Consider the following 25,634-nt stretch of genomic DNA (forward strand, 5'->3'; position numbering starts at 1 on the left):
TTATCTCAACTAGAATTATAACAGATTCAACCACAAAATTCTGTTCGTTTTTAACCGGAATTCCAATTAGTGCAAACAAACTTTTTACAGTATGAGAGACTCGAGCGTAATGAGCAATATGCTGCAAAAAAATATTGATATTCTAGCGTCCAGTGAGTTTGAGCGTGTGTAATTGTTTTGATAGTTTAATAAAATTATTTTCAAATTTATCTACACAGAGAAAAAAAACTGTATTTTTAAATATTAATTACTGTGTTTGTAAATATTAATTATTTGTTTCAAATATTTCAAAAGTCTACATCTCTATATCCATAAATCTATTATAATTTTATCACAAGCATTAAATTTATTAAAAATGTATTCTGAATCCTAATAAGTTTAATATTTCAATCAAAATTATTGAATGAAAACACATCGCTTATTATATATAATTCTTTTTTCGATAATAATTTTATAAAATTCTTAAAAAAAAATAAATTCTTGTTTTAAATATATGGAAATAAATTCTTGTTTTAAATATATGGCAATGAGTTTTTTGTTTTTTCTGAATTTATAATAAGTATATTTCAAGGCTATTATAAAAAAATATTTTTTGTTAGATGACGTTTCTTGAAAGAAAAAAGGTAAACTGAAAAAAATCACTTTTCTTATAGCAATAGAATGACATTTTTCTGTGTGTAATTAAATTTTTAGATATTTTAACAAAACCATTCTTTACGTGTACGGAAAAAAACGTGCAGAAAGTTTGAATACAAAAATTTGCAAAACAATTTATTAAAATGCGCAGTAGAACGCATTTGAATTCGCAATTATATTTAATTACGAATTTAACTACGTTGATCTATGACAACTGCGTTATATTTTTTTGCTAGGTTTTTTTATCATTTTAATAAACGCGAAAAGCATAAAACATATGTCGATTTTTATTATGTAATATTGATATATAGCATCGAAGATTGACGATTTAAATATCTGTTTTGCGAAATCATCTTCTTTTAAAAGGATTTCTTCTTTTAAAAGTAAAGTAGATAAATTTGAATCTTTTAAGCTACGTTCTTTTTGTCATCGTGAAATTTATTCCATCTTCGCGATGAAATATCTCCGAGAGATGTTCGTTCTATGCATTTTCATAGATATCTGTCGTATTTTCAATACACACCTACCTTGTCGCGATTCAATTTTCATCTCGTTGCACGCAGAAGTGATCATTAGAGGATTATAAATGTTGTAACAATTTGAAGCATATGCAGAATTTTAGTGACGATTGGAATAACATTGAAGTTATTGTATGAAACGATATTATTTTTTCGTGATATTGAGCAACGAAATCCACTGCTCATCTACTTTTTTTTTTCCCCCGTTCAATTGCCTCGTGAAATAATTCGTGAATACATCACTACGTTATTCACAGTTCGTTAAAAAATAATAAACCTAGCGATCGGCAACCCGCTAATTGCCGTAGCGATAACAATTGGATGACACGTGGTAACCTAATTACCTTATAATTAAGCATGCGCTTTGAGTTATTTTATGGCGAGCGATTTATAAAAATTACCGAGGTACTCAAAGGCAACAATGTAATTGACTATCATCGGCGAATAATTCTATTATCCCCCGAATTATACGCGATACAACGATGAATGCGTAACGAGGTAGCATATTTTAATAATGAATCAAAATGCGCTCGATCGGCTCACTCGCTCTCTCCCCCACATCGTTATCCTTTAAATCTCCGGGTTATTAATAAAAACTACATTACATTTATCGCTTTTAGTTAATTATACAAAAGCTCTTATTAATACTGGTAAATAAATGAGATTCAACAGTATCGATAGCAAATACACGAGATCCGTCGGATAATTACCAACGATTAATTATCAACGATATGGTATATCGAGATACGCGCGGCGAATAAACTCGTTTTGTAAATAAACATTTCCATTCATTTTGACGAAAACATATATCTCGTGTTGCTGTAGATTTTGCTAAAATTGCGCATCCACGACCTTTTCCATGCAATACTTTTTTTTTTTTTTTTTCATATTTTGAAAAGGGTAAAAGAAAAGGTTTTAGCGCTGACGGTTTTTTTGGGTGTAGAGATCAATATGGGGGGACATGACATCGGTGTCCGGCGACAAAGAAAGTCGCTTGCACCTGCATGAGAAGTGACCCACTTCTCTTCGTAATTCCCTAAGATACGGAAGAAAGTCCACGTCTCTTACTTTCGCATCTTTCCTTGGGTCGTTGCGGTTGCTTTCGTAAAAAGAAGGAATCCGTAAAATGAGAAGCGACCGTGTTTCTCGGATTTTGAAATGCTCTCTATCTCATATATAGAATATGATAGTTCAAGAGAAAGATACGTATTCTTTTATGTATTTATAGAAATAGCCTTCGAAGATAAATCGATATCTTTCATCCTGTCAAAACGACATCGAGAGCGTATACATATTTCAAACATATTTTATAATATGGAAGATATGATTATCCATTTTACGTTCTTCGAAGGAAAGAAAATTTAGAGATAATGACAAGAGCAGGTCAGTTTTGACAAAATATTTTAAGTCTAAATATTTGAAGTATTGTTCAGGATATATCTCTTCTTCAAAAGCTGTGGGAAAAACTTCAACGAAAATAAGTCGAAAAAGAATCATGTATGATATTTATTTGATAAAAAATGGAAATTCTGTTCTCTTTATTTTTCACAAATTATCGTTACGAGATCGAGAATGCTAAAATATTCCAATGTAGTTTCGATTTCGGTGGACTTTTAATGTATTCAGCAGGGAAGCTAATGATTTTATTGCTATTCATTTTCACGTGTTACGTGTCCGATAATTAGCATTTCGCTTAAAACTTAAATAACAATATAAAAAAGAAGGTTGCAAGTGTCAATACAGTTCTTGGTGCGAAGAAAAGTATAATGTTGTCCAACTTAACATACATAATTACATTCCTTACAAACGAACGTTTCGGTTCCGCTTTGTGCCAGTCTCAGCGTGAAGTAACATAAAATGACAAAAGTAGGATTTCTTATCCCACGTTCACGGCTTCGTGAAGGCGAGTTTCTTCTAATTGCTTTATCCTCAAAAGTTCCAATTTAGGAAAGTTTTCTAGGATAAAAAAAATTATTAGATTCGAGTTTGAATTCCGGCTGAGGTAATATTCTTCGCAATAAAATTATTCATAGTTTTTAAGACTTTTATTATATAACATTCTATTATTAATATTCTCGTAAGTTGCTTATTAATATCAATATTATTAATTGCTTGTCAATTTAATATATAACATTACTATCGTAGTTCTCTTTCTTGCGTTTCAAAACTTTGATTTCGGCGCTTCAAAACTTTGAAGGAGAGATATATCCTGAACAATACTTCAAATATTTAGACTTAAAATATTTCAAAACTGACCTGCTCTTGTCATTATCTCTAAAATTTGTTTCCTTTCCTGAAGAACGTAAATGGATAATCACATCTTCCATAAAACAATAAAATTTGAAATATGTATACGCTCTCGATGTCCTGATCTGCAGAATTGAATGTGTACAAATTTACATCGAAATATTAAGTACCGTTGAATATATATATATATAAAACATTTCTCTTACTTAATTAGAAAAAAAATTATTTCGCTTAAATAATCAGTGAATTTGCTTTAAAATTCTTGTTCCTTGGGAGAAATGCAAAAGGATCGATGATTTTCCCCCGGAAAAGTGGCGGCGCAATCGTTCGCACGCGGAAGCGATCGCGCAGCAGTATTATCCGCGATAAACATCAGGAACACGTCGCACGGCGATAATGACGCGGTGCTCACTTTTCAAGCCGTCACCGTTTCACGCGACGATCGCGAGAGAGCACAGGAACGCGGAATCCCGCGCGTAATAACGGGCTGAGTTACCGGTACGCGTTACCGTGCAAATCGGCGAAAGATTTTTCGCGCGGAATGATCGCGGACTTCGGACTTTATCGCCGCGTTTACGCCGCGCTAAATCTTTTTACCGCCACCGGTTTGTCGGACCGCTATTTCTTTTTTCTCTTTCTCTCTCTCTCCCCTCGGTCCTTTTTTCCCTTTGTCCGCTTCTCTTGTTCCCTCTTTTTTTTTCGTTTACGTCGGGATAAATGCTTTATTGCGCACCGTTCTGACCGGGCCAGTGGCGTAAGCGAATGGCACGCACTCGGGATATACCTGATGCTTAATTCTCGGTTAGATGGAAAATTTAATGCTTCGAAGACAGCTCCTTACTTTGGGCACCTTACAGTGGCACTGGGTTAAACTTCTTCCCTTAAGAAAATATTCACGGGTGTTCGCATTTTCAGAAGAAAATACATAATGGAAGCGTCATTTTATGTTGCCGCTGCTAGATAATCCTACGATTATTTTCTATTATGTATCTTTCTACGCTCGCCCTGAAAATGATTTAAGACGTGATTCGGTCGTTATTCTCAATAACATGGCGGTATTTTGAAAATATTTGTTTTTTTGAAGATAATACTGTTTTTGTTTTCTACATAAACTTTCATTCAAATTTATCAAACTGAAGAGACGAGGTGAGAAAATAATCGCTCTGATAATTTTATTGATATGTTTTTTTCGAATCGCCAATCATTAGTTTAGGCGAATTTAGATAGATACATAAGATAAGATACAATTTCGAACATGGTAGACATAGTTCTAAACATAGTTCTAAACGAAATAAGGTCTAAATCCAATTTCGAGGTTCAAGTTTGGTAATCTTAATCTCTCTGAGAGAAATATTTGATATAAGTAATTTTTTGTTGATACTTATGCGAAAAACTTTCTCCTTTTTAAATTAAAAAATTGTGTTTTAATCAAAATTTTATTATTCTAACCAAATTTTAGTGAGACCATCGTAATTTTTAAATTACAAAATTATTAATATGTGAATTTTAAAAATTTTATCTTTCAGTTTAAAAATTATGCTGTTCTGGCTAAAATTTGATTAGAATAATCAAAATTGATTAGAATATAATTTGTTAATCAAAAAGTAAGAAAGTCTTTGTAATTCATATATCAACAAAATAATGATTATTTATATCGAACATTTCTCTCATTGAAGCTTATCATGAAACAGAAGAAAACCAAACTTGAATTTCGAAAAGTAGATTCAAATCTTATTTCGCTCAGAAGAATATCATGTTCGAAATTGTATCTTATCCTACATCGACGAGCTAAGTAATAATGCAAAACTTTCTCGATCGAAATGACAGAGTTAAAGTTTGTTGCGTCGCTCGTGATCGCATTCCTCTCGCTCTGTTTACGTCGCTTTAAGTGCGAAACGTATCGGTACACGATAAGAACTTTTCCCGTCCGCAGCTACGGAGAACCGAATTGCGTCGTCTTGAAGCATCCTGTTGGTGGTGTATCTTGACAATATTTCTCAACACGCTGCCGCGTTCTGTCGTTTAAACCAAACAACCCGGTCGTCTTCCGTTTATTATCCCGCGTAGGCGAGCGTGCGTCTCCACATCGGATAAACATCGTCTCGCGTAACATCGTCCTCTTCGTTGTGGAGACTTTGCAGATGCTTGTAACACACACGTCTATTTTACGGAATGACGATAAATTTGTGCGCTGCATGTAACGAGATTTTTTTTAATTAATTTACAACTTACTAATAGTTTATGAACTGCATGTAAGGAGTTTCTTTCGCGAATTAAGCTTAAGTCGTGAATTACTTGTAAGTGAAAAATCTCATGTAGTTGAACAGTTAGTTAATTTGATACACACATGTATGTATATAATTTATATATCGCGCTTTGACATAACTTTCTAATTTGAATCAGTGGGTAATCACTGATTACCCGCAATGGCATAATTAGTGAGATTGAATTAAAAAGAAAGACAATTTGAGCATTATATATTATAATACTGATATTTGTGCACGTTTATTTCAATCTTCTATCATATTCATTGAGTTTATGCATTAAATCAAGGTTAATTAGATCACCTAATAATAAAGGTTGGCTAGATTAAGGATCTCACATTTCATTCACCGATTATTATCAATGGCATACTGGGCATTGATATCGGTGATTATTCACTGATTCAGATTTAGAGATTAATTTCGAATTATATTTCAACACTGAAATATATTTAACGGTAAATATTGAAAGACAAGAGGGTAGCGACCAAGAAAATTTTCATTAACCTTTCGGAGCTAACAACTTGGATCCACTCAATTATAATGTCAAAAATGCTAATTCCATTTTCTTTATGTTATATCTGCTAATTGGATTATTCTTATTAAAATATACTTAATATTCATTTTTTATATGAGCCATTTTGGTTGCTTAAAATTAATTAGTGTCTTTTAATTAACATAAATTGAATGGAGTTTTACAGACATATATCAAGACTAATTGTTTCAACTCGTCGGGGGATAAAACAATTAGTCTTGATATACGTGCAAATTTTCGCTATTAGTAGAAAAATTCCAAATAATAATCATAAAAAAGTAAAGAAAAAAGAAACAGATTTTCTCGTTGCGGTAATCAGAGAGACACTGCGACGCGTGACGTCGCGTCGGCGACGTTATCTCGTGTAAGACGAGGTAGATGCGAGGATTTTTATTTTGTTCCCGCGTCTCGTAACCACCGCGATAACGTCGGTCACTAATGAACGAATTACGGTCGCGCACGCGGAGCGAAATAAACGCGCGGAAATAAGGCACAACGAGCGATATAACCCCGCTAACGCGAACAATACTCGGGGATGATGCGTGTTTACTTTCGTATAACTTTGGACGAACGCCAGACGCCGTTCACCGCGTCAATTCCCCACTGGCAAACCGCCGAAATCTTTGTCACAAGCCATATGTCCTCGCGATCGGTTATGTCAGCCACTCGTTGGGAAAAGTGAATATATTGTCAAGCGGAATCTTTTACACGCGAATTGTGACACGCGGACAGAAAGGAGAACTATCGTTGTCAAATTTAACGCTCTTTTATAAGCCACGAGTTATCCAGTAATTTATCTCGCGCTCTCCCGGAAAATCTCTCTCTCTCTCACTCATCGAGGCGCACGAAAATCTGCTAATTTTTGTCAGCGTGAACTTCGTGCACGTTGAAAATAGAACGAAACAATAATCATCTGGAGTGTGTTTCACATAAACGTATGGATGAAAAACAGTTTTATTCCGCGAGTGTTTTATTTTATTTTGTTCATTGTAAATCTACACGGGCAATATTTTCCCTGTCGTTCTCACGAGCGATTTATGACGGCTATAAAAATACAATACTACACGTTGGGGGGTGTTTTACCCTAGATTTCATCCTGCAGATGCCAAAGGAAACAATCCCGGTGTTTATACGAGTAATAGGAAGTAAAGTTGGACGCTCGTATTCCTTTCGTATATACTTGACCCAATCCGCGCTTTAATCTGTCAAAGCGCGCACGCAGAGTTTACACAATGTCTACAGTATCGCCTCCAATGCGATTATTAACGGCAAAGTGATTCCATTAACGCTTAATTGGAAAGACAAGTGGATGATGAGATGATATAAAAAGTCGATTGCCGAAAAAAAGCCTTTGTATAAGCACCGTATGGCTCTAAATCCATAAAATTCCATGCCCGGTACACCTTCATCGCGCCGCGATAAAAACGAATATATAGATTTAAACGTGAGTATAAACATTATAAATTTAATTTATGCTCGCAACGCGTTTTCACAACGTACAATTTATGCGTAATTATGATATTTTATCCATAAATATTACGAGAGTCCAGACTGGATTAAAGTTACTCCGCAATAAACCTGAACAGTGTTAACGTCCTGGTTGATACAAGTAATAAGTGAACAACCTCTTGTAACTCCGCGTTACAAAAGTAGTCCCGTTTCAACCGGCTGCATTAAACGATTTTTTTCAAACGACTTTTTTCTAGAAAATCGATTTTCTATCGCATCGTTTTAGCAACAAATTAGAGCGGAGCACGTATTCCAAAAGTGATATCGAGAGACACGTGTGGATGTTTACAGATTTGCCACCTCTATAAACTAGAAATCGAGGAAAAGTCAAGGAATTTTGCAAAATTTTCTGGAAAACAAAAATTCTTGGCTTTAAAGAAGTTTTCATACTTGTACATCACATCTTCGCAGTTTTGGAATACTATTAACTTAACAATTAAACGCAAACAGTGTCAGCAACATTAATAGTAATTTATATTATTTTAAATTGCTTTCTCAACAAAATATTCAATTTCCAAAAATCAGGACGAAAATATAAAAAAGTTCAAAAAATTATAAAAAGTCAGGGAAAGTCATAAAAATTTGTCGGAAGACCAGAAAAAAAAATTGTGTGGAATTTTAAAATGAGGAATTTGCGGTAACACTGATTTACAAGAGAGCATAATTTTGTCCGTAGATTCACAATGAATTAATTGATACGATCCGCGTCCCCTACCATTCGTGCTCGACAAGATTGCGGGAGCCCGGGTTGCCCACTCCCATCGTTGTCATCGTCCCCTCGTCCCGCGGGGTACATTAACAGCATTTCTCGCGAGTAAACCGCGCGCGGTGATCTGTCCGTTCGGTGTACCTGTGTACACACGGGCGAGAGTATATTAACATCGCAGCGCAGGCAGCGAGCGTACGGTCGAGCGCGTGGAGCGACGCGGTGCGGCGCGGCGCGGCGCGACGGCCGGTTGATTAGAGCACAAGCCCGGTCGTGTCAACATATAACGAAACGGACGGAAACGCGGCAACGCCGCGGCGTGCGGACGAACGACTTTGGTAGCCGGCCGGTCGGTCCCGAATGCACGGTATGCATGCACGCACGTACATGCTCGCTCGCTCGCTCGCTCACGCTTACACGCACGCAGGCATGTACGGTGCTCATGGACGGTGGAACGTCCGCGCGTTCGAGAACGACCTTCCCTCCGCACGATTCGCACCGCGGAGCCAAGGAACTTCGCTCGCCGCGCTGCGCCGCGCCGTGGAAGTTTCTATCTTGTTCCTCACGCATATACGCCGCGATTCTCCGTGACGAACGTAGATTTCTCTCGCGAGTTGAGATCCCTTAGGTCGGACATTCCTTGATTTTCGAAAATCTCTTATCTTCTTTTCTGTTTCTTTCTGTATTTTCTTTCATCTTTGGTATTTTTGCTGCTTTGTATTTAAAGTTCTTAGAGGACTTGCCCTAGAATTGAAATAAATGCCCAATCTCATTTTTTTTTATATTTTCAAGCGTGTTGAAATTTTTCAATGTCGTCTCGCGTATGTTCGGGAATTTAGGGTATCATTTTTTATCTTTGTTGTTCGTTCATTGAATAGTGAATAATGATAAAATGGGCCCTTATTCTGTAACTGCAGGGCTGTGTTTAAAAACTTCGTCCAGGTGCATTCAACCTCTATTCTGTACATATTAATTCTTTATCCTTTTCTAGTTTTAAAAATTACAAAAAAAAATAAAGAGCAAGCTGAAATCAAGATTTAAAGTTAATCTGTATTGGTAGACGGACATACATTCCAAAAAAAAAAACATTCCAAATTAAAGTATAGTACAGTGGGTGACGTACAATGACATCTCTCTCTATTCAACTTTCATTTGGAATATTTTTTTATAAAATTGTTTGAATAAAATTTTTGAAATATTTATTTATTAAGATGAAAATGGTAATTACCTTGTACAGTATAAAAAACTGCACGACAATATAACTTTTGACATTCATTAAGAATTACGAAATAGAGGTTCTGGGTGCATCCAGGTAAAATTTTTTGAACACAGTTCCTGCATGTTTAACTAAAATTTAACTTAAATCAATCTTTTTAAATAGTTTTTTTTTGTTTTGCTATTAAATATTTTTGTGCTCCTCAGGGTGTAATGAGTACAAAATTAGATTCTTTAATTACGAATGAATTTGAACACACACACGTTTTACACAAGAAACAAAAACGTGTGTTTAACATTTATAAACGAAGAAAAAGTAAAATGGCTATTGGTCATCTGTAAGAAATAAAAAAATTGTACAGCTAGGAAAATTGAAAAATCTAGAAATATAATTATTTTTGGCAATTTTGCAAGAAAATTTGAACAATGTAAATAATTCAAAATTGAATAAAGATATTTTTTTATTTTTAATCGGCACATTTTTATTACATTATTGCTTATTATTAATGAAGCGTTACTCAATTATTGTAAGAGAAACCTTGCTATATAGATCTGCATGTTTTATCTGTTTCCACATACCTACAATATATGTGTACGTATTTAATTTTACGCACGCATGGCTGTTGGAACAATCGATAGATTTCACTATTCATTGAATGCCAAATGGTAAACAAGTCGTTTGTTGGGAAAAAAGTGGGCTAGCTCGATTGTTGCGCTCGACTCTTCAACTCTGGTACTTTTTTATTCATGCATACTAATAGCTTTTACATCTCAATACCCGGGCGCGCCGCGTTGATTTTTTTTTATCATGCTTTTTTGTAACAAAAGTTATGCCGAAGTAAATATGAAAAGAATACATTTTCATTGATAAAATCTATCTCCTTTTTTTTTATTCGTGTTTATGAACAATACGTTTTATGGCTCATAAGACTCGGCTACCATTTATAAGCAAATCCCTCTGTCAAATGAAAAGAAACGGAGAGAGAGAGACAGAGGGGGAGGGGGACTAGAGGCGGGCGAGAAGAGAGCACGGACAAAAATTATATACATAATAATATGCAACGTTGCGTATCGCGACGTGAAGAAACTTCGTTACGCCGTAATGTCTGCGTAACGCATAAGAACGTTATCGCATCGCGTTGCCTCGAGCCGTGACTTGCGAAAAAAAGGAAAAAAAAAATGAAAAGAGAGATACATAGCGGACGACAAAGTCGAAGGATTTTTTCACATATACCTAAACACATAATCACACTGTGTTAGTAGATTTTCCTTTTTTTTTTCTTCATTTACACAAGCGATTAATCGTAATTAAGTTCTTGTGTCGTTCCCGTAATAGGATAGTCTTGAGAACAGGACGACAGAGGCAACAGCTCGTTACGGAATCAACGAGTCATGTAATTCGTCGGCTTGAACCGCGCTCGTGTAATTGCCACTTCCAACGTCCGTTTTTCTCTCTACCGCGCCGTTCCGAGATCATATACGCTCACGGATCATTCGTTTGGATTTTCGCGGAGAAAACCCGACTGCTGTGGTCATAATGTAAGAATACAAGGACTGCGTTCAGCAGGTCTCAACAGTTGACACCCGTTTCTAGCAGTGTAATTTAATTTTAATCTCGATCCAGTTAACTTTTCATCTTTTCTGAGAATTAGAAATGATGAGGAGTAAATTAAATTGAGATCAATTAATCTTGATAGAACATTGGGGTAGAAATGGGCATGAGTGAGCGCTCGTTGTTATTGGTGTATTCTTTTAGATCATTTAATCAGACTTTTAGATCTAGAAGAATACGTCAATCGCGCTCACTTAGGCCCGCAATTTCACAATTCGCAATTAACTTTTTAACTGACGTTCACCTTACTCCTCATTTCAATTCTAGAATTCTAAGATTTTAAGGAGTTAACTGCAAACTAGGCTTGAACTGTTAAGTCTACTGAACGCAACCAAAGGTGTTTCGTTTCCAAGATGTGCAGTCGATGACCAATTAGGAAATTAGTCCAAAATGTTACAAGTCGCTATTAGAAATTTGTCATCAATGGAGAAATCTATCCCGAAATTACATTCGGCTACCATTACGAGCAATGAAACACCTTGTATTCTTACGTCATAATCGCGATGATACCTCATGCAACAAACACTGGATGCCACATCGTGGCGGGTCTCGATTATATGCATGCTGTAATGAATTATCGTGCGCATATTTCTTGCGAAAGGCAACGTTGTGACATACCACCGGTAAAAGCCATAGGGGGTTTGCGGAATTGAACCCATACAATCTCGTGTAGTCGCGGGAGAAAGGATTTAATCATTGTGGATATACATGATGATAGCGTACGTTCCTGTCTAACGCGGTATTAACGTCAATCAGAGTGTACCCGCTCGATTTTTGTGAGCAGGCCTCTACTACGTGGCATACACATGCATACATACGCGGAATGAGTCATATGACTTTTTAAAACATATCCACTTATCTGATATAATCTTCGTAATATATTTACAAGCGATAATTGTCGAGTGTTTCGTTCTATAGGTTCACACAGCGAGCGTTATAAACGCCTTGAAAACATGTAATCGTCTAATAACTATCTCGGTGACAGAAGTTGACATGGGTGTTATTAATGATTGTAAATTAATTTACTGTACGAACACCGGCAATTTGCGGGGAAGAACCCCGTGTTTGTTAGGAAAAACGTGCGTCACTGTCATATCGCGACATTTAAATAAAAATAGCTCGCGTGCAAGGGGAAACGACGGTGCAACGAATCGACATTTGCGATCTCGCGAGCTACGTTTTTAAGGTGAAACGTTTCGTTCAACGAGGGGGGTGGGGGTTGTGTGTATACAGGAGTCTTGTTAATCTCAATCTGACAAAACATCGCGTCGTTTGAGCACAATGTGCGACTATCTCTAAGAATAATGCGCGTCAGCTGATTCAGTTCAGCCGTATGAATGAACGAGCGGCTTGCCAACTGTGATAGCTCTCATCAATCATGCTTGGCGCATCTTTGCTCGAAAAGAAAGAGGTAGAGCGAGAGAGAGGGAAAAAATATACTAGCTAACGTTCAGTCAAAAAGCAACGTTGCAACTGTTGTAAGATTCTTTAATATGATTGATTTATACTTTTAGATCCAACGAGAAATTAACCGAAACACGATAGGTGCAATAAGCACCTTAAGCCTTAAGAAATTGACTATTAATTATGATTTCGAAGGTGAGAAGAATAATTGTGATTGTTCAATTTCTTAAGACTTGAGGCTTACTACAGTATTGTGTTTGAGGATTGAGGACAAGACCAATCATATTAAAGAATTTTATAACGCTGCTTTTTCTACTGAACGCAACCACTGTCTCGCTCTCTCGAGGAATGATCGAGAGAAACTTCAAATAAACACGCGACAAAACATTGAATCAAAACGTGCTCTTTTCGCGAACGTTGCACCTTCCGCGAGACGGCCGGCCGAGTGCCGACAGTGCCGACCTGCCGACCAGTCGCGGAGGTTTTATTCAATTAATTCTCGCGTTGCTGAGGAGCACGCGATCCGACCGCGACGAACACGTCCTAGGGGGTTTCGACTCGCAGTTGGCACACGTGCGCAGGTGGAGTGCGGTTTTTGCTGGGCGACGGTGGTGGTGGTGATGGTGGTGGTGGTAGTGATGATGATGGTGGTGGTGGTGGTGGTAGTAGCAGCAGCCGCGGCGGCGATGGCAGCGGCGGTGGTTTTTTGCACCAACCGCGAGGTCTCTAGTGGCTTTTTCCCTTCTTTTCTTTGGTACCCACCCGAGGTAGAAGAGAGGGGGCACGAGAAAGGGAGAGAGGAGAAGCAAGAGAAAGAGCGCGACAAGCCATGGGCTGCCGTCGTTGCAAAAAAAGAAGGAGAGACAGGAGCAAAAGGAGGGAGGGAAGGGGGGGAGAGAGAGAGAGAGAGAAGAAGCAATCGGATCGTGGTTCGCTCCTTCCAGCTGGCCTGGCACGACGAAGGAGGCCTTGTCGCGCGGCTGCTCGTTCGGTCAATGTCTTCTCTTTCTTCCTCACTCTCTCCCTTCTCTCTTCTCTCTTTCTCTCGCGCTCCGTCCCTTCTACCGTCCTCCCCCTCCGGTTCTCTTTCTCTCGCTTCCTCTCACTTCCCGCTCTCTTTCATCGCTTCCCCCCACTCAGCAGCGCTCCCGTGCTGCATCGCGCACACGAGACACGGATGCCTGCGAAATCCCTCTGTCATCTTGCGAACGAACGCCCGTCCGCGGCCAGGATTATCCCGCGCCGTGCGCGATCGCGAAAAATCAGTTCGTCGCGCCCGCAACGCGTCGTTGTCGTTATCGTTGTCGTCATCGTCGTCGTCGCCGTCGTCGTCATTCTCGACGGCGGGGAGTCGCGCGACGTAAATCCCTCCGGCACCACGGATCACCGGTATATAATATTGTTCGGCCGGAGAATGAAAGAGAACGCGGTGCGTTCGGAAATGTGCACTCGTATCGCGGTTTGAAGGCGCTCCGTTCCGAGGGCAAGGAGGAAGGCGTTCTCGTTCGGGCTTTTTCCGCCCGGCGGCCGCGCGCAACAGCGTGAAAGTACCGCGATCGTTCGCCGCGGACTCCGGCGCTCTCTCGACTGCACGTCGTCGATGACGTTCCCGATGCCGTCGTCGTCGCCGTCGCGCACCTCGTAGCCAGGCCGTTTCTCACGGCCAGGGCCTCGTTCGCGGTGTTTACAACAGTGTGTATTACAACAGTGTGTTGGGTGCGTGCGCGACAGTGCGGAATCTCGATCGCCGTGACTCCGGGGGGAGGAAAGGGGGGGGCATGGCTCTCGGCGACGTCGTTGTCGTCGCCACCGCCACCGCCACCGCCGCCGCCGCCGCACGTTAGGAGCAAGCGTCGCGCGGGCGCGAAGAATAAAACTCCGACACCGCGGACGGGGATACTAGCGGCTGCGGGTGCTCCGATTGCGGCGACACTTTGCGCTTTTCGTGAACACAGGTGGGCGCATCTTTCTCATATCCGTCAATTGATTTTCAACGTGATTTAACGCTGTCAGATTGATAAATATGGTGCTGATATTTCGATAAAAGTGAAGGCGACGTCTCTACAGTTCTGGTTATCCTTGACGTTTTATGTGACAAGATAACGCAATAATGAAAATGAGATTTCTTGCTAAATGTGAAATTATAATGTATGATGACGTATATTTTTACAGTGTTGTTTATACACCATCATAGTGTTAGCAATGTAACAATAAAATTAAATACAATACAAATTTGAAATAGAGAACATATTTGTTTATATAAAATATACAAAATATGCTGTGATTATGTGTGTACACATACATACATATACATATATTTTTATGTATGCAAGATATTATAGTATTTTTATTTCATATATCTTTTTCTTTGTTTTCAGAGTGCAATAACGTTAGCTGGTAAAAATAATGTCAAGAAAATACACACATTGCTATCGATAGTGGACGAAAAACCAAAGCTGGATACTGGACAGAATAACAGGCACAACGAGCACCACATCAAAAACAATTTCAAGCACAACCATTACACACATAATTCCATACTGACACCCTCGACGCTAAACCAGGTAATTGAATAATCTTAGTTAAATCGCGTCAAGTGTCTAGCCTGCTGACATATATCAATTAGAGATGATATAATGACAGTGACATTGATAATTTCTCTTGTAGGGCCTAGATGCAGGTACAAGCGACGATAGTGGCAGAGCGTCTGAACAGTTGCACGGCCCTGGTATACCTAGGGATTGCCAGGACGCAGACAGTTCTAGGGACCATCTCAGCGATGTGAGTTCCATATCCTACTTGTAATTTAGTACATTCAATGTTGACAATTTCAAAACTTGAAATTTATGTAATAAATTATTTTCTAATTTTAAATATGACTAATGTCTTGTTAATATTTTTGTTTATTAACATATTATTATATTTCTTCACTTTCTGACTAACTTCTGTGTAACTAAGATAAAAATATATTTACCATATATACATCAATATTAATTTTTTTACGAAATAAGTAATGAAAAGTTAGAAAATTGATCAGTACTTTTAATGCTTTTATTCATGAGTTCATGTTTGCAATACAGGCTAGCAGTCATTGCAGTTCGGGTAAAGGTTATATCGTAAGTATCTATATTTATAATCAATATACAGAAAATTCTAAATTATAATTTCAACACAATAACTGGTTCAAATAATTTAAAATTAAAAATCAAAACCATAAGACTACGAATCAAGCTAGATATTTAAAGCTAAGATTTTTATAAATCATAAATCACAATTTCAAAACAATTTCTAAAACAGATGTTTCGACACCAATCGCATTTTTCTCAGTGTTTACAAACAAAATTTAAAGATACCACAAATAATAAAAATTGCATTATAATTCTCGCTCTTGTATCAGAAATTAATCCATATTTGTCATTTCCTGCAGTTAGTGGAGGCTCTATCCAAATAAATCCATGTTGATCGTTATTTAAAATTGATGGAGGTGATATCCGTTAAAAAGCATTAAATATCTAGTATGGTTTGTAGCTTTACATTTTGAGTTTTAATTATAAATTGTATTTCTATATTATCGTAATAAATATGATATATTAATTTATTATTTCTTCGTTTCAGTGTGATAGTGAAGGAGAAGACGATAAGGTATGCACATTGTCTGTCACATTGAGATACTCTACTAGCTTGAAGAAAATAATCGATCAGCTTCAATAATTTTCATTGTTTTTATGTTACAGGGCTCGGATGCCGAATCTATACTCTTTGAATCTTCTACCTCACCACCTCTCACACGTAAATGTAAGTAATACTTTCAGAAATGGGAAATGTACATATTTATATAAATAATCGTCTTTTGAAAGTATAACATTATTACTATTACTTCTGTGCATATATTTCTGATCTTTCCTTTTCGTTTCTAGACGAATTGCCATCTTCTTCGCCACACGTTTTACCACCCACAAACGGGGCAGGTGGATCTCCACCGGACACGGGTGGTCAAACTTCTAATCCAGCAACGAATGCTCCGGCACCTATACCACCTCCTGTGCCTGCGTCTGCACCAGTTCCAACAGCGCCGAGTCCTCCTAGCCCCACGTTGCCTCCACACATATCCCAGCCTTCTGTAAGTTATTGTGTTATATAAACTTAATCTTTTTTCATAGAGAACGGGATAACATTTGTTGTTGATATTACATTCCAGATGACTAGTCCTTTGGCAGCGAATCCACGTGCAATAGCTCCGCAACAGCGGCCAGCTTCCCCCGCTCTGCCTCCACCCTCCCTATCTCAGCAACCGCACACTACGATACCTGCATTACATCCACCTATTGGGCCCCTCGTCTCGAGTCATACAACTAGTCCAGCGGTAGCCAGTTTAGGTGTTACGCCAGCAGCACCATCGAACGGAGCGGCCACCACGAGTTATCCACCTCCCATTCCTATAGCCGCGTATCCTCAGACACAACCATCGTATCCACCGCTCTACACCCCGTACACTGCACTAAATCACAGTCCATATCTTCCGCCTGCGGTACCATCCCCTTCTCATTCTGCTTCATCGCGCGCTGATGTGGTAAGTTACTCGTATTGTATCGTACATTGCTGACGTATTCAATTATATCACTGATATTACTTATCTCAAGTACAAAATACGAGTGTTCATAACGACGGTAATAATTATATTTTAGAGAGGGAGTAGAGCTTCCCCCTGTACCAACATAAGTAAACAGACTATAGGAAGTAATCTCGTGAGTCACAATAATACTCCACTGAGTGCCGCCACCACAACATGCGTATCCACTATAACTAATACAGTTACCACGGCAAATACTATCGCTCATAGAGACATGGTGGCCTGCAGTCTATCCGGACGAAATAATAACTCTCCACGTGGACATAGCCCCAGTCGGGAAAGGGATAGTTACAGGTAAAATATTTTCTTCAGGTTGCAGCATTACGAGGTCTGTTCGCGTTGCTTGAAATTCTGAAAAAATTTTGTACTTAAAACGAGATAAATATATTCGAGCATTAAAGAGAGAGAAAGCGAAGATTTGAATTGCAAAAAGTGCAAGCAACGCGAACAGACTGTCGCGCTTGTCAGATTTGAGTAATTCAACAATTAACAGAAAATTTTAATAATAATTGTATATTTGTTACAGCAGTAACGTGAGTAGTCTAAGTCGGGGCAGCATAACGCCTGTTAGTGTGCCAAACACCTCCTCACCAGCCAATTCTAGTCTACCTACATATACCAAGCCACAAAGTTGGATTAGGTAAGCCCGAACAAGTTTAATAAAAATCAAATAAATTTTCAATAAAAATTTCAATAAAATTTTTCAATAAAATTTTTCAATAAAAATCAAACAAAAAATAGTATAAAAAATCTTTTATTTAAAAAACAGCAGCAACACAGCTCCTCAGTTGTCTCCAGCGACAGCTACATCTGTTCCGAGGCCAACTCCACCACCGGTACCACTCGGCATACCACATACATTTCCACCACCGATGTTCGCAACGCCTTTACCGCCGCCAGTGTCTAGCTCAAGCCCCCATACTTCACTGCCCTCGCTTCCCCCACCGACGACCAATCCCAATCCGTTTTCTGCAGAGTCTCTGTTCCAAACAAGTAAACTTACAATCTAACTTTTTTGATATATTATGTTTTATGTGAATATGAGCAGATAATAAATGCACTAACCAAAAGAAGGGGTGACACATGTTGCAGGTCAGGCTGATCTTCTGAGGAGAGAACTCGATAATAGGTTCTTAGCATCTCAAGACAGAAATGTTGGTGTTGGAGTGGGGAATTTGGGTCCAGCGTATCTTCGAACGGAAATGCATCATCATCAACATCAACACACGCATGTACATCAGCACACGACACCGTTGCTACCAGCTGCAACATCTTCACTTTTTCCACCTCCAATTGTAAGTAAAAAATATATCTATTGACCAATGAGACTATACATTTATTATATCTATCATAACTAATTATATCTGATCGTAATACTCATCATAAACTCATCCGTACACATAAAGTGACGTTAAACGAAACTATCTTTTAATAGTTTAAGGACATCCCAAAATTGGGAGGAGTCGAATCACCATTTTTTCGTGGAAACTTAAACCTTTCTGGTTATTCCGGTTTTAACACTGGCCTTCTTCATCCTGGAATTGGACCGCCTTCGACACCTTTTGTGCCCCCTAATCACTTGACTCCGTTTGCGCCAAAGGTATTTTTATTTAAAGTTTATATTAAAAGTAAGTATTTTTTCTCATATTGTACATATTTATTTAATCTTTTAATCCAGAAAAGTGGAAAGTGGAATGCGATGCATGTACGTATTGCGTGGGAGATATATAATCATCAACAAAAGCAACAGGCTGAAGCTAAAGCGGGAAGTGTCGTTAGTACCAAAACTGAGTTATTAAGACCACCGACCCATCTTTATTCCGGGGGACCAGCCAGTGGTCTTGGACTCGGTGCACCATCAATGGCACCTCCGTTTTCCACTAATATACCATCTGCCCATCCTGCACCACCTCCACCACATCCTGTCGGTTTTCTTTCTACAACGGCCTCACATTTAGGTAATAGAGGTAACAAAGATTCACATTTATTCTCAAATGCGCACGTTCATGTTTGTAAATACATACATTGAACTGCATTATGATTATCAATGTTTGCATCATTGTTATCTTTTCTTATATTACAGGAGCAGGATTATCTCCCTTTGGAAGATATCCTTCAACGTTCGGCGCGCCGAATCCTAATTTTCCAAACCTTTCAACTTTTCCGCCAAGAGAAATGCCTCCTCTAGGTGCACTTGGTTCAGTACACGATCCATGGCGAGGGTATGTACATGAAATATTAATCAACTATCAGATCATTACCTTTTTTCTACTGTAAATGTATGTTTTACTAACTTATGTGTCTAATTTCAGATTGCAACGCGCTAGTACTGGATTTCCACAGACTACTGTTTCGTGGGGATTGAAACCGGAACCTCCTGCGATAGACAGGCGCGCCGAACTAGAAGAACGGGAGCGCGAGCGTGAACGGGAAAGAGAACGCGAACGAGAGCGTGAACGTGCCGAACGGGAACGCGAGCGTATCAGACGCGAAAGAGAACGGGAGAGGGAAAGAGAGGAACAACGTGAGAGAGAAAGGCGGGAACGCGAAAAAGAGGAGAAGAGAAAACAGCAGGAAGCGGCCGAGCGAGAGCGAGAAAGGCGAGATAAGGAGCGTCGTGAGATGGAAAGACGTGAGATGGAGCGCGAGAGACTACTTCATCAGAATCGACAACATGTGGTTACATCCCGAGATCGTTCGCCGCTCAGGAATGGTTCGGCGCCTTTGGATACTGGGGAAGTGCGCGTAAAGGAAGAACCACGCAGTAAAGACGACGAGGTTGTAATGCTTCCCCGACCGCCAGTACCCGGTCCCGGAACGACGGGGCCTGCGCCAGGACCAAATCCACTGCCCGATCCGAGATATCACCCGCATCCACATGCTTATCTTACGAGGCATCCACACGGTATGCCAACTTCGCATTCTATGCCACGTAGCATGCTTCCCAATTTAAGCGCACATCCGATGCAGCATTTTCCACCACCAACTGCGCCTGCCGGTCAACCGGGAGCCCCTTGGCCGGGCGATCCTTTCCGGGAATACCGGTTCGATACGCTGCAACAGTTACGATATAATCCGTTAGTGGCGGCGTTCAGAGCTGAAGAAGAGGAACGAGCAAAACTGTACGCCGGCTATCCTCCACCGCCGGTGAATACACTCAGGAGTAAGGACCCTAGTCCAGGTCCGCTCAGCAACTTGCATATGCATCATAGAGCAGGACCTGGTCCAGGAGTACCGACACGTCCGCTCGAAAACGCCCTCATGCACGCGGATATTCACAAGAAAGAAGATGGATCACAGTCCCGATGATACTTTGTTTCGGCGTCCTCGGTTTCTGCGAGCGAACGCACTGACGGTCCGACCTTTTGAGCACCCCATCCAGTTAATACTCGGAGTTTGGTGCTGATATTTTGCTAACAGAAAAAAGCGTTATTTAAAAAAGAAAGTGTAAATAGATACTATATATAATATATATATATATATATATATATATATATATATATATATATATACATACAATATTTATAGTTATCGAGAGAAAAAGTACAGAAGCGCGTATAAAACTACGAGAAAACGTAACGAAGATGCCTTGCTACCAATGTCGGTGTTCCACCAATAATGGCGGCTAAATGAATAATGACGTTTTGTGAAATAATTACAGAGGCATCGCTGATGTATCACAAATGATAACGCTATTGTTATGTGATTTCTGCAGTTTCAGTGATCTGACTGTCTGTAGTGGTAACGAGCTCTAATTATTACGACGATAACTATGCGTACATTTTAAAAAGTATCGTGTGTAATATTAATAGTTATTATAGAACGTGAGGCGATGGTTACGTAAAAAGGAAAAAAAATGAATCCAACATAGAAGAGAAAAAGTTAAGCGGATCTCTATTATTACTCAAAAATTATTTAATTATTTATTTATTGCGACATATAAATGAACTTGAATCTCTACTACTGACGTACAAGTGCGTAAGATTTGCCCTTATTTAATTGATGTAATATACAAATGATCGAATGTAAATTTTACTTCTTAGATTTTAATTTGTATATTAGAGACGGTAGAAAAAGAGGAGAGGGTATATAAAATGTGAAAAGTGTTCTTTGGCTTTCGGCGGCACATGCTTCTTTCATTTGCATGCTGACTAAAAGCACTCTCGTGCTTTCCTGTGATATAAAAAAGAAAAATTAATCAAGAATAGTAAATTCTTTTACCATAAATTGAAGATGCAAATACAATAAAATCAAACTATCTGATAAAGTTATGGCAATTAGATTTTTTGTTATTTATGGAAAACACAGGATGACGCTTAATATAACAGCAGTTTATCCGTGCCAAAGTGCTTCAATCAAAGAATTTTTAATACTGTGTGCATGTGCATAAGCATTCGAAGTTTTTTGTACGTTCTCATGAAAATTATGGCAGTTTTATTCTTCTCTTTTAACCATTCTCAATTCTTAGCCATATACGTCATTGTGTTACCAGAGAGCCAATTGAGATCTCTTTAAAAGTTCTGTGCCATGGACCAGGTTACGTTCGAATATTCCTGGTGCCTCAAAAGAAAAATATGACTTTTCTGAATGATCGAAATAATTTCCAGACTCTGTTCCATTTATATTGTAAAATCACAATAAAATTGTATATTATATAATTAACAACTATACACACGCAGTTTAAAAATTGTAGATATTTTTCATCGATGCAAAGTTACAATGTGATGCAATGATTTTGTTCATGTAGATATCGCGAAGTATAAAAGAGGATTTTGTGTGAATAGGTTTTTCTAAAACTGATTCTTTGTAAAAGGATCTAATAATCATAGTTTCTATCAATCTTGTTGTTTTTAGTATTTTTACAGCCCTGTATAAGACTACATGTAAATAAGGAACACAGAAATAGAAAAGGAGATAAAAGAGAAAATTATATATATATATTTTTTCTCTTTTATATATATATATATACATATATATATATATATATGTATGCGAATTATATGTATATATGAATGGATATATGCATATATATATGTATGTATGTATGTATGTATATATATATATATATATATATACATACAATTTTTTATATATGGTCAAATAAAAATGGATCACTCTGCTTAAAACACATTGTCTCAACAATAAGAATTCGCATATATGTGTTAAATTTGAGTTTGCAGATGAATTCTGAATCAAGTGTATATACACACACGCACGCGCGCGCGCGCGCACACACACAAACGCACCTTATATGCGAAAAGTGAAAGACAAACTGAAAAATTAAATCGACACATATTCTAAAATATGTATTTTATATCAGAAGAACGCATTCCCCTCAAACTGTTTGTAGTACTTACATAGTTAAAAAATTCTTTTTGCTTTTCGTTTATTTATATATATATATATATAAAATATATATTTATATATGTATATACATACTATATATATATATATATACATATTTATATATATGTACATACATACTACATATATATATATATATATACATACTATACTTTTTATTTTTATATATATATATATATTATATATACATATACATACTATATTTTATATATATATATATATATAAAGTTAATTTAATTAAATCCTACGATCCATTTTTAGTAGTACACCAGATACGCGATTAAAAAGGTTAGACTAGAAAAAATACATTGATTAAAAAAAAAACGATTGCATTAACTCTTTCTACAAATATTCTTTGTTTATCTTATGATAGTCTGAATAATGTAAATGTTACAATAAGTTTATAATAATTTTTGAAGTGTTAATTAGTTTATAATAACTTGAGGTGTAACTACGAAAGACCATCAATACATGTTGCAAAATTAGTATATTTCAAAAGTGTGCTTTTCGAAACATAAAACTATTATGATATTTATAAACAAGTTTATGATCTTCATTAGCAAACGTATCTTATCATTATTAAAACGAAATTGTTACACATTAGTTTTTTGAAGTGCAATAATTCAACTATACGACAATGTTGATCACGTTCAGTTCAATATCTCTTATATATATATACACATCGCGATAAAAACTGTTATCGAGAACTACTCGAACTGGACCTTGTGTAACGACGATGTCGATGTCGTGGATTTCCTGGTGGACTTCGTGATCGAGTTCTTATTCTACGCCGTGGTCTTGGACTTCTACGACGATTCATAAGCGGTGAACGTCTGCGATAACGTGGCGGTGTGTTTCTACCACCACCTCCCCATCGTGGTGGTGCGCGTCTTCCCATACCCGGGGACATGCGTCGCATTGGTAACGGTCGCGGCTTCGGTAATAAGACTGGAGCAGCCGTAATTTCTTGTCCATCTATTTGTCCTGTGAACAGATCAATGCAAAATGCATTAGTATGGTATACAATAAAGTAATTCACCGAGAATGTGCTCTATTTGACGTTTGCAATAGCCAGCATCATTTATTTTTGTTTATTTGATAAATAACAAAGATAAAATGAGATTCCAAGAGCATTGCAAACGGCAAATGAAATAGATAAAATGATAATGATACTAATCGGCGTTTTACCTCCATCCATATGTTTCATGGCATTTTCGGCTTCATCTGCAGTTTCAAATTCGACATAAGCAAATCCTCTTCCTTGATTCGGATGAAGCTTATCCAATGCAAAGTCGACCATCTTTATTTGACCATATGTCGAAAATATCTCCATGACATGATCTTTAGTAACATTCCGTGTTAGATGACCAATATGTATTTTTGTTGGTCTAGGAATCGGTGAACGCTCCCTACGCTTCCTACGAGGAGAAGGAGATCTGTAAAATAAAGAAAATTATTAGTAACTTACTAATTGATTATAAATGAAAGAAGAAAGATTAAAGTCAACTTTACAACAAATATAATACCTGGATCGTTTTTGTTTCGCTTTTTCAGGAACAGTATTGTTTCCCTTCTTCCTTTCCTTATCACGGTCTCTGTCCTTGTCTCTATCCCTTTCCCTTTCTCTTTCCTTTTCTCTTTCCTTTTCCTTATTGTCATGTCTGCGTGAAGCATCAGCGCTTTTGCTACGACTTCTTTTTCTTCCTCGATCTCTAGAACTGGCTGAAGAGCTAGGTGAACTACTGGATGAACTACTGGAAGAAGAGCTTGATCTGGAACTACTGCCACTGCTAGAGCTCGAAGATCCAGAACTGCTATCTGATGAGCTACCAAATATAATTTTACATGTATTTATCAATAAAGTGATAAGTATTGAATAGTTACAGCAATCATCAAAGAAAATGTCTAATTTCTTTCTCTACAAGAGCTTTTTTGAATATGAAAAATTATTTCATCCAGATAGAACCAAATGAAATCCATAATGAAGATTAAATTTGATAGTAAATTTAATTTTACTTTTAATATTTTTACATTACTCACCTAGACCCACTACTGGAAGAAGAAGCCGCTCGTTTTTTCCGTTCTTTCTCTCTACCTCTCTCCTTCTTGTTCTCTTTGTCTGTAGCTTCGGAGTCACTCTTGCCTGTACTGTCCTTTCGACTTCGGGCCCTAAATAATAAACAGCGAGTGTAGAGTAGAGGAAAAGAGAAAGAAGATTAAAATCCATATAAATATTACGTAATTGCTGACTGCGTGTAATGAAGTTACTCACATAATTAGCAACGAGAGACTTTTCTGACTCCCGAAATGAAAGATCTAAGGATGAAAAGCTTTAAGACGAAGTCGGATGATACGCCAACCGTATTAGCCGCAAGCACGCCAGAAATGGCGGACTACCGGGATACGAAGCCGACGTTACTTATGTCGAACGTTTTCTGTCACAAGTAACACACCTCGCACGCTCGAAATAACGTTAGTCGAAAGAAAGAAACGTCCAGACGAGATCTTGATCGTACAACGCTACTATAAGCTACTGAATTATTTTATTAAAATACCTTGGCGCGCATTAAGAACAAACAATCCACTTACCATGGAACTGTCATGGCGCTGATGTCGCCAAAATTCGCTATCCAGCCCAACCCGTGTGGCGTCAATGCCAACACATTAATGAGTGCATTCAGTACTACAACCGCTCACTGAACGCTCAGTGAGCTCTTGCATTTGATTGGCATATTCCGTTAGAACTCAAAATATAGACCAAACAGATACAAGCGCTCACTGAGCGGTTGTAGTACTGAATGCACCCAATGGTCCCAATTCGACTGCTTTCACATGCAGCATAATTTGCGTAGTAAAGTTAAAATCTTAATAATTTGCGTTTCCGATATTCAATGTCAGTGGCCTAGTTGAGTATTCGAACGACAGGGGAATACTCGATTGTAGTTGGTTAGTTTTTACACCTGATTAAACCCTCGGTGGAAACTAGTCCAGTGTTGA

At 38.0% G+C, this 25,634-nt stretch overlaps 2 protein-coding genes across 10 annotated transcripts in view; one reads left to right on the forward strand and one right to left on the reverse strand.

The window, feature by feature from the left end:
* Positions 1-22,112, forward strand: part of tay (tay bridge kinase) — a 37,523-nt gene extending 15,411 nt beyond the window's left edge. For 2 of the 7 annotated variants that reach the window (XM_087403675.1, XM_087403676.1), the window contains exons 2-16: positions 15,022-15,207; positions 15,311-15,424; positions 15,724-15,759; positions 16,259-16,285; positions 16,378-16,438; positions 16,561-16,763; positions 16,842-17,213; positions 17,329-17,567; positions 17,800-17,913; positions 18,043-18,266; positions 18,345-18,568; positions 18,709-18,873; positions 18,952-19,240; positions 19,357-19,495; positions 19,586-22,112. In XM_087403675.1, coding sequence (XP_087259801.1) covers positions 15,022-15,207; positions 15,311-15,424; positions 15,724-15,759; positions 16,259-16,285; positions 16,378-16,438; positions 16,561-16,763; positions 16,842-17,213; positions 17,329-17,567; positions 17,800-17,913; positions 18,043-18,266; positions 18,345-18,568; positions 18,709-18,873; positions 18,952-19,240; positions 19,357-19,495; positions 19,586-20,582 — 3,390 coding nt within the window. In that variant the 3' untranslated portion in view covers positions 20,583-22,112. The remainder of the gene's footprint in view (positions 1-15,021; positions 15,208-15,310; positions 15,425-15,723; positions 15,760-16,258; positions 16,286-16,377; positions 16,439-16,560; positions 16,764-16,841; positions 17,214-17,328; positions 17,568-17,799; positions 17,914-18,042; positions 18,267-18,344; positions 18,569-18,708; positions 18,874-18,951; positions 19,241-19,356; positions 19,496-19,585) is intronic. The other 5 variants (XR_015544303.1, XM_087403679.1, XM_087403677.1 and 2 more) reach the window with 5 other exon arrangements.
* A 993-nt stretch (positions 22,113-23,105) lies between these two features.
* LOC105148642 (uncharacterized) lies at positions 23,106-25,379 on the reverse strand. Of its 3 annotated transcripts, XM_011060471.2 has the most exons (6): positions 25,227-25,321; positions 24,910-24,953; positions 24,678-24,806; positions 24,164-24,463; positions 23,826-24,073; positions 23,106-23,621 (listed from the first exon to the last, which is right to left on the reverse strand). In XM_011060471.2, exons 1-6 carry the CDS (start codon positions 25,227-25,229, stop codon positions 23,335-23,337), a joined length of 1,011 nt encoding a protein of 336 aa, XP_011058773.1. In that variant the 5' UTR covers positions 25,230-25,321; the 3' UTR covers positions 23,106-23,334. The 3 variants fall into 3 exon arrangements, with proteins under 3 accessions (XP_011058773.1, XP_011058774.1, XP_087259812.1); XM_011060472.2 differs by lacking the exon at positions 24,910-24,953 and having other exon boundaries at positions 25,227-25,379; XM_087403686.1 differs by having other exon boundaries at positions 24,910-25,303.
* Positions 25,380-25,634: the final 255 nt, after the last annotated feature.

The sequence above is a fragment of the Acromyrmex echinatior genome, chromosome 2 (assembly GCF_024713525.1).
Source record: "Acromyrmex echinatior isolate Ae372 chromosome 2, ASM2471352v2, whole genome shotgun sequence".
Lineage (NCBI taxonomy): Eukaryota > Metazoa > Arthropoda > Insecta > Hymenoptera > Formicidae > Acromyrmex > Acromyrmex echinatior.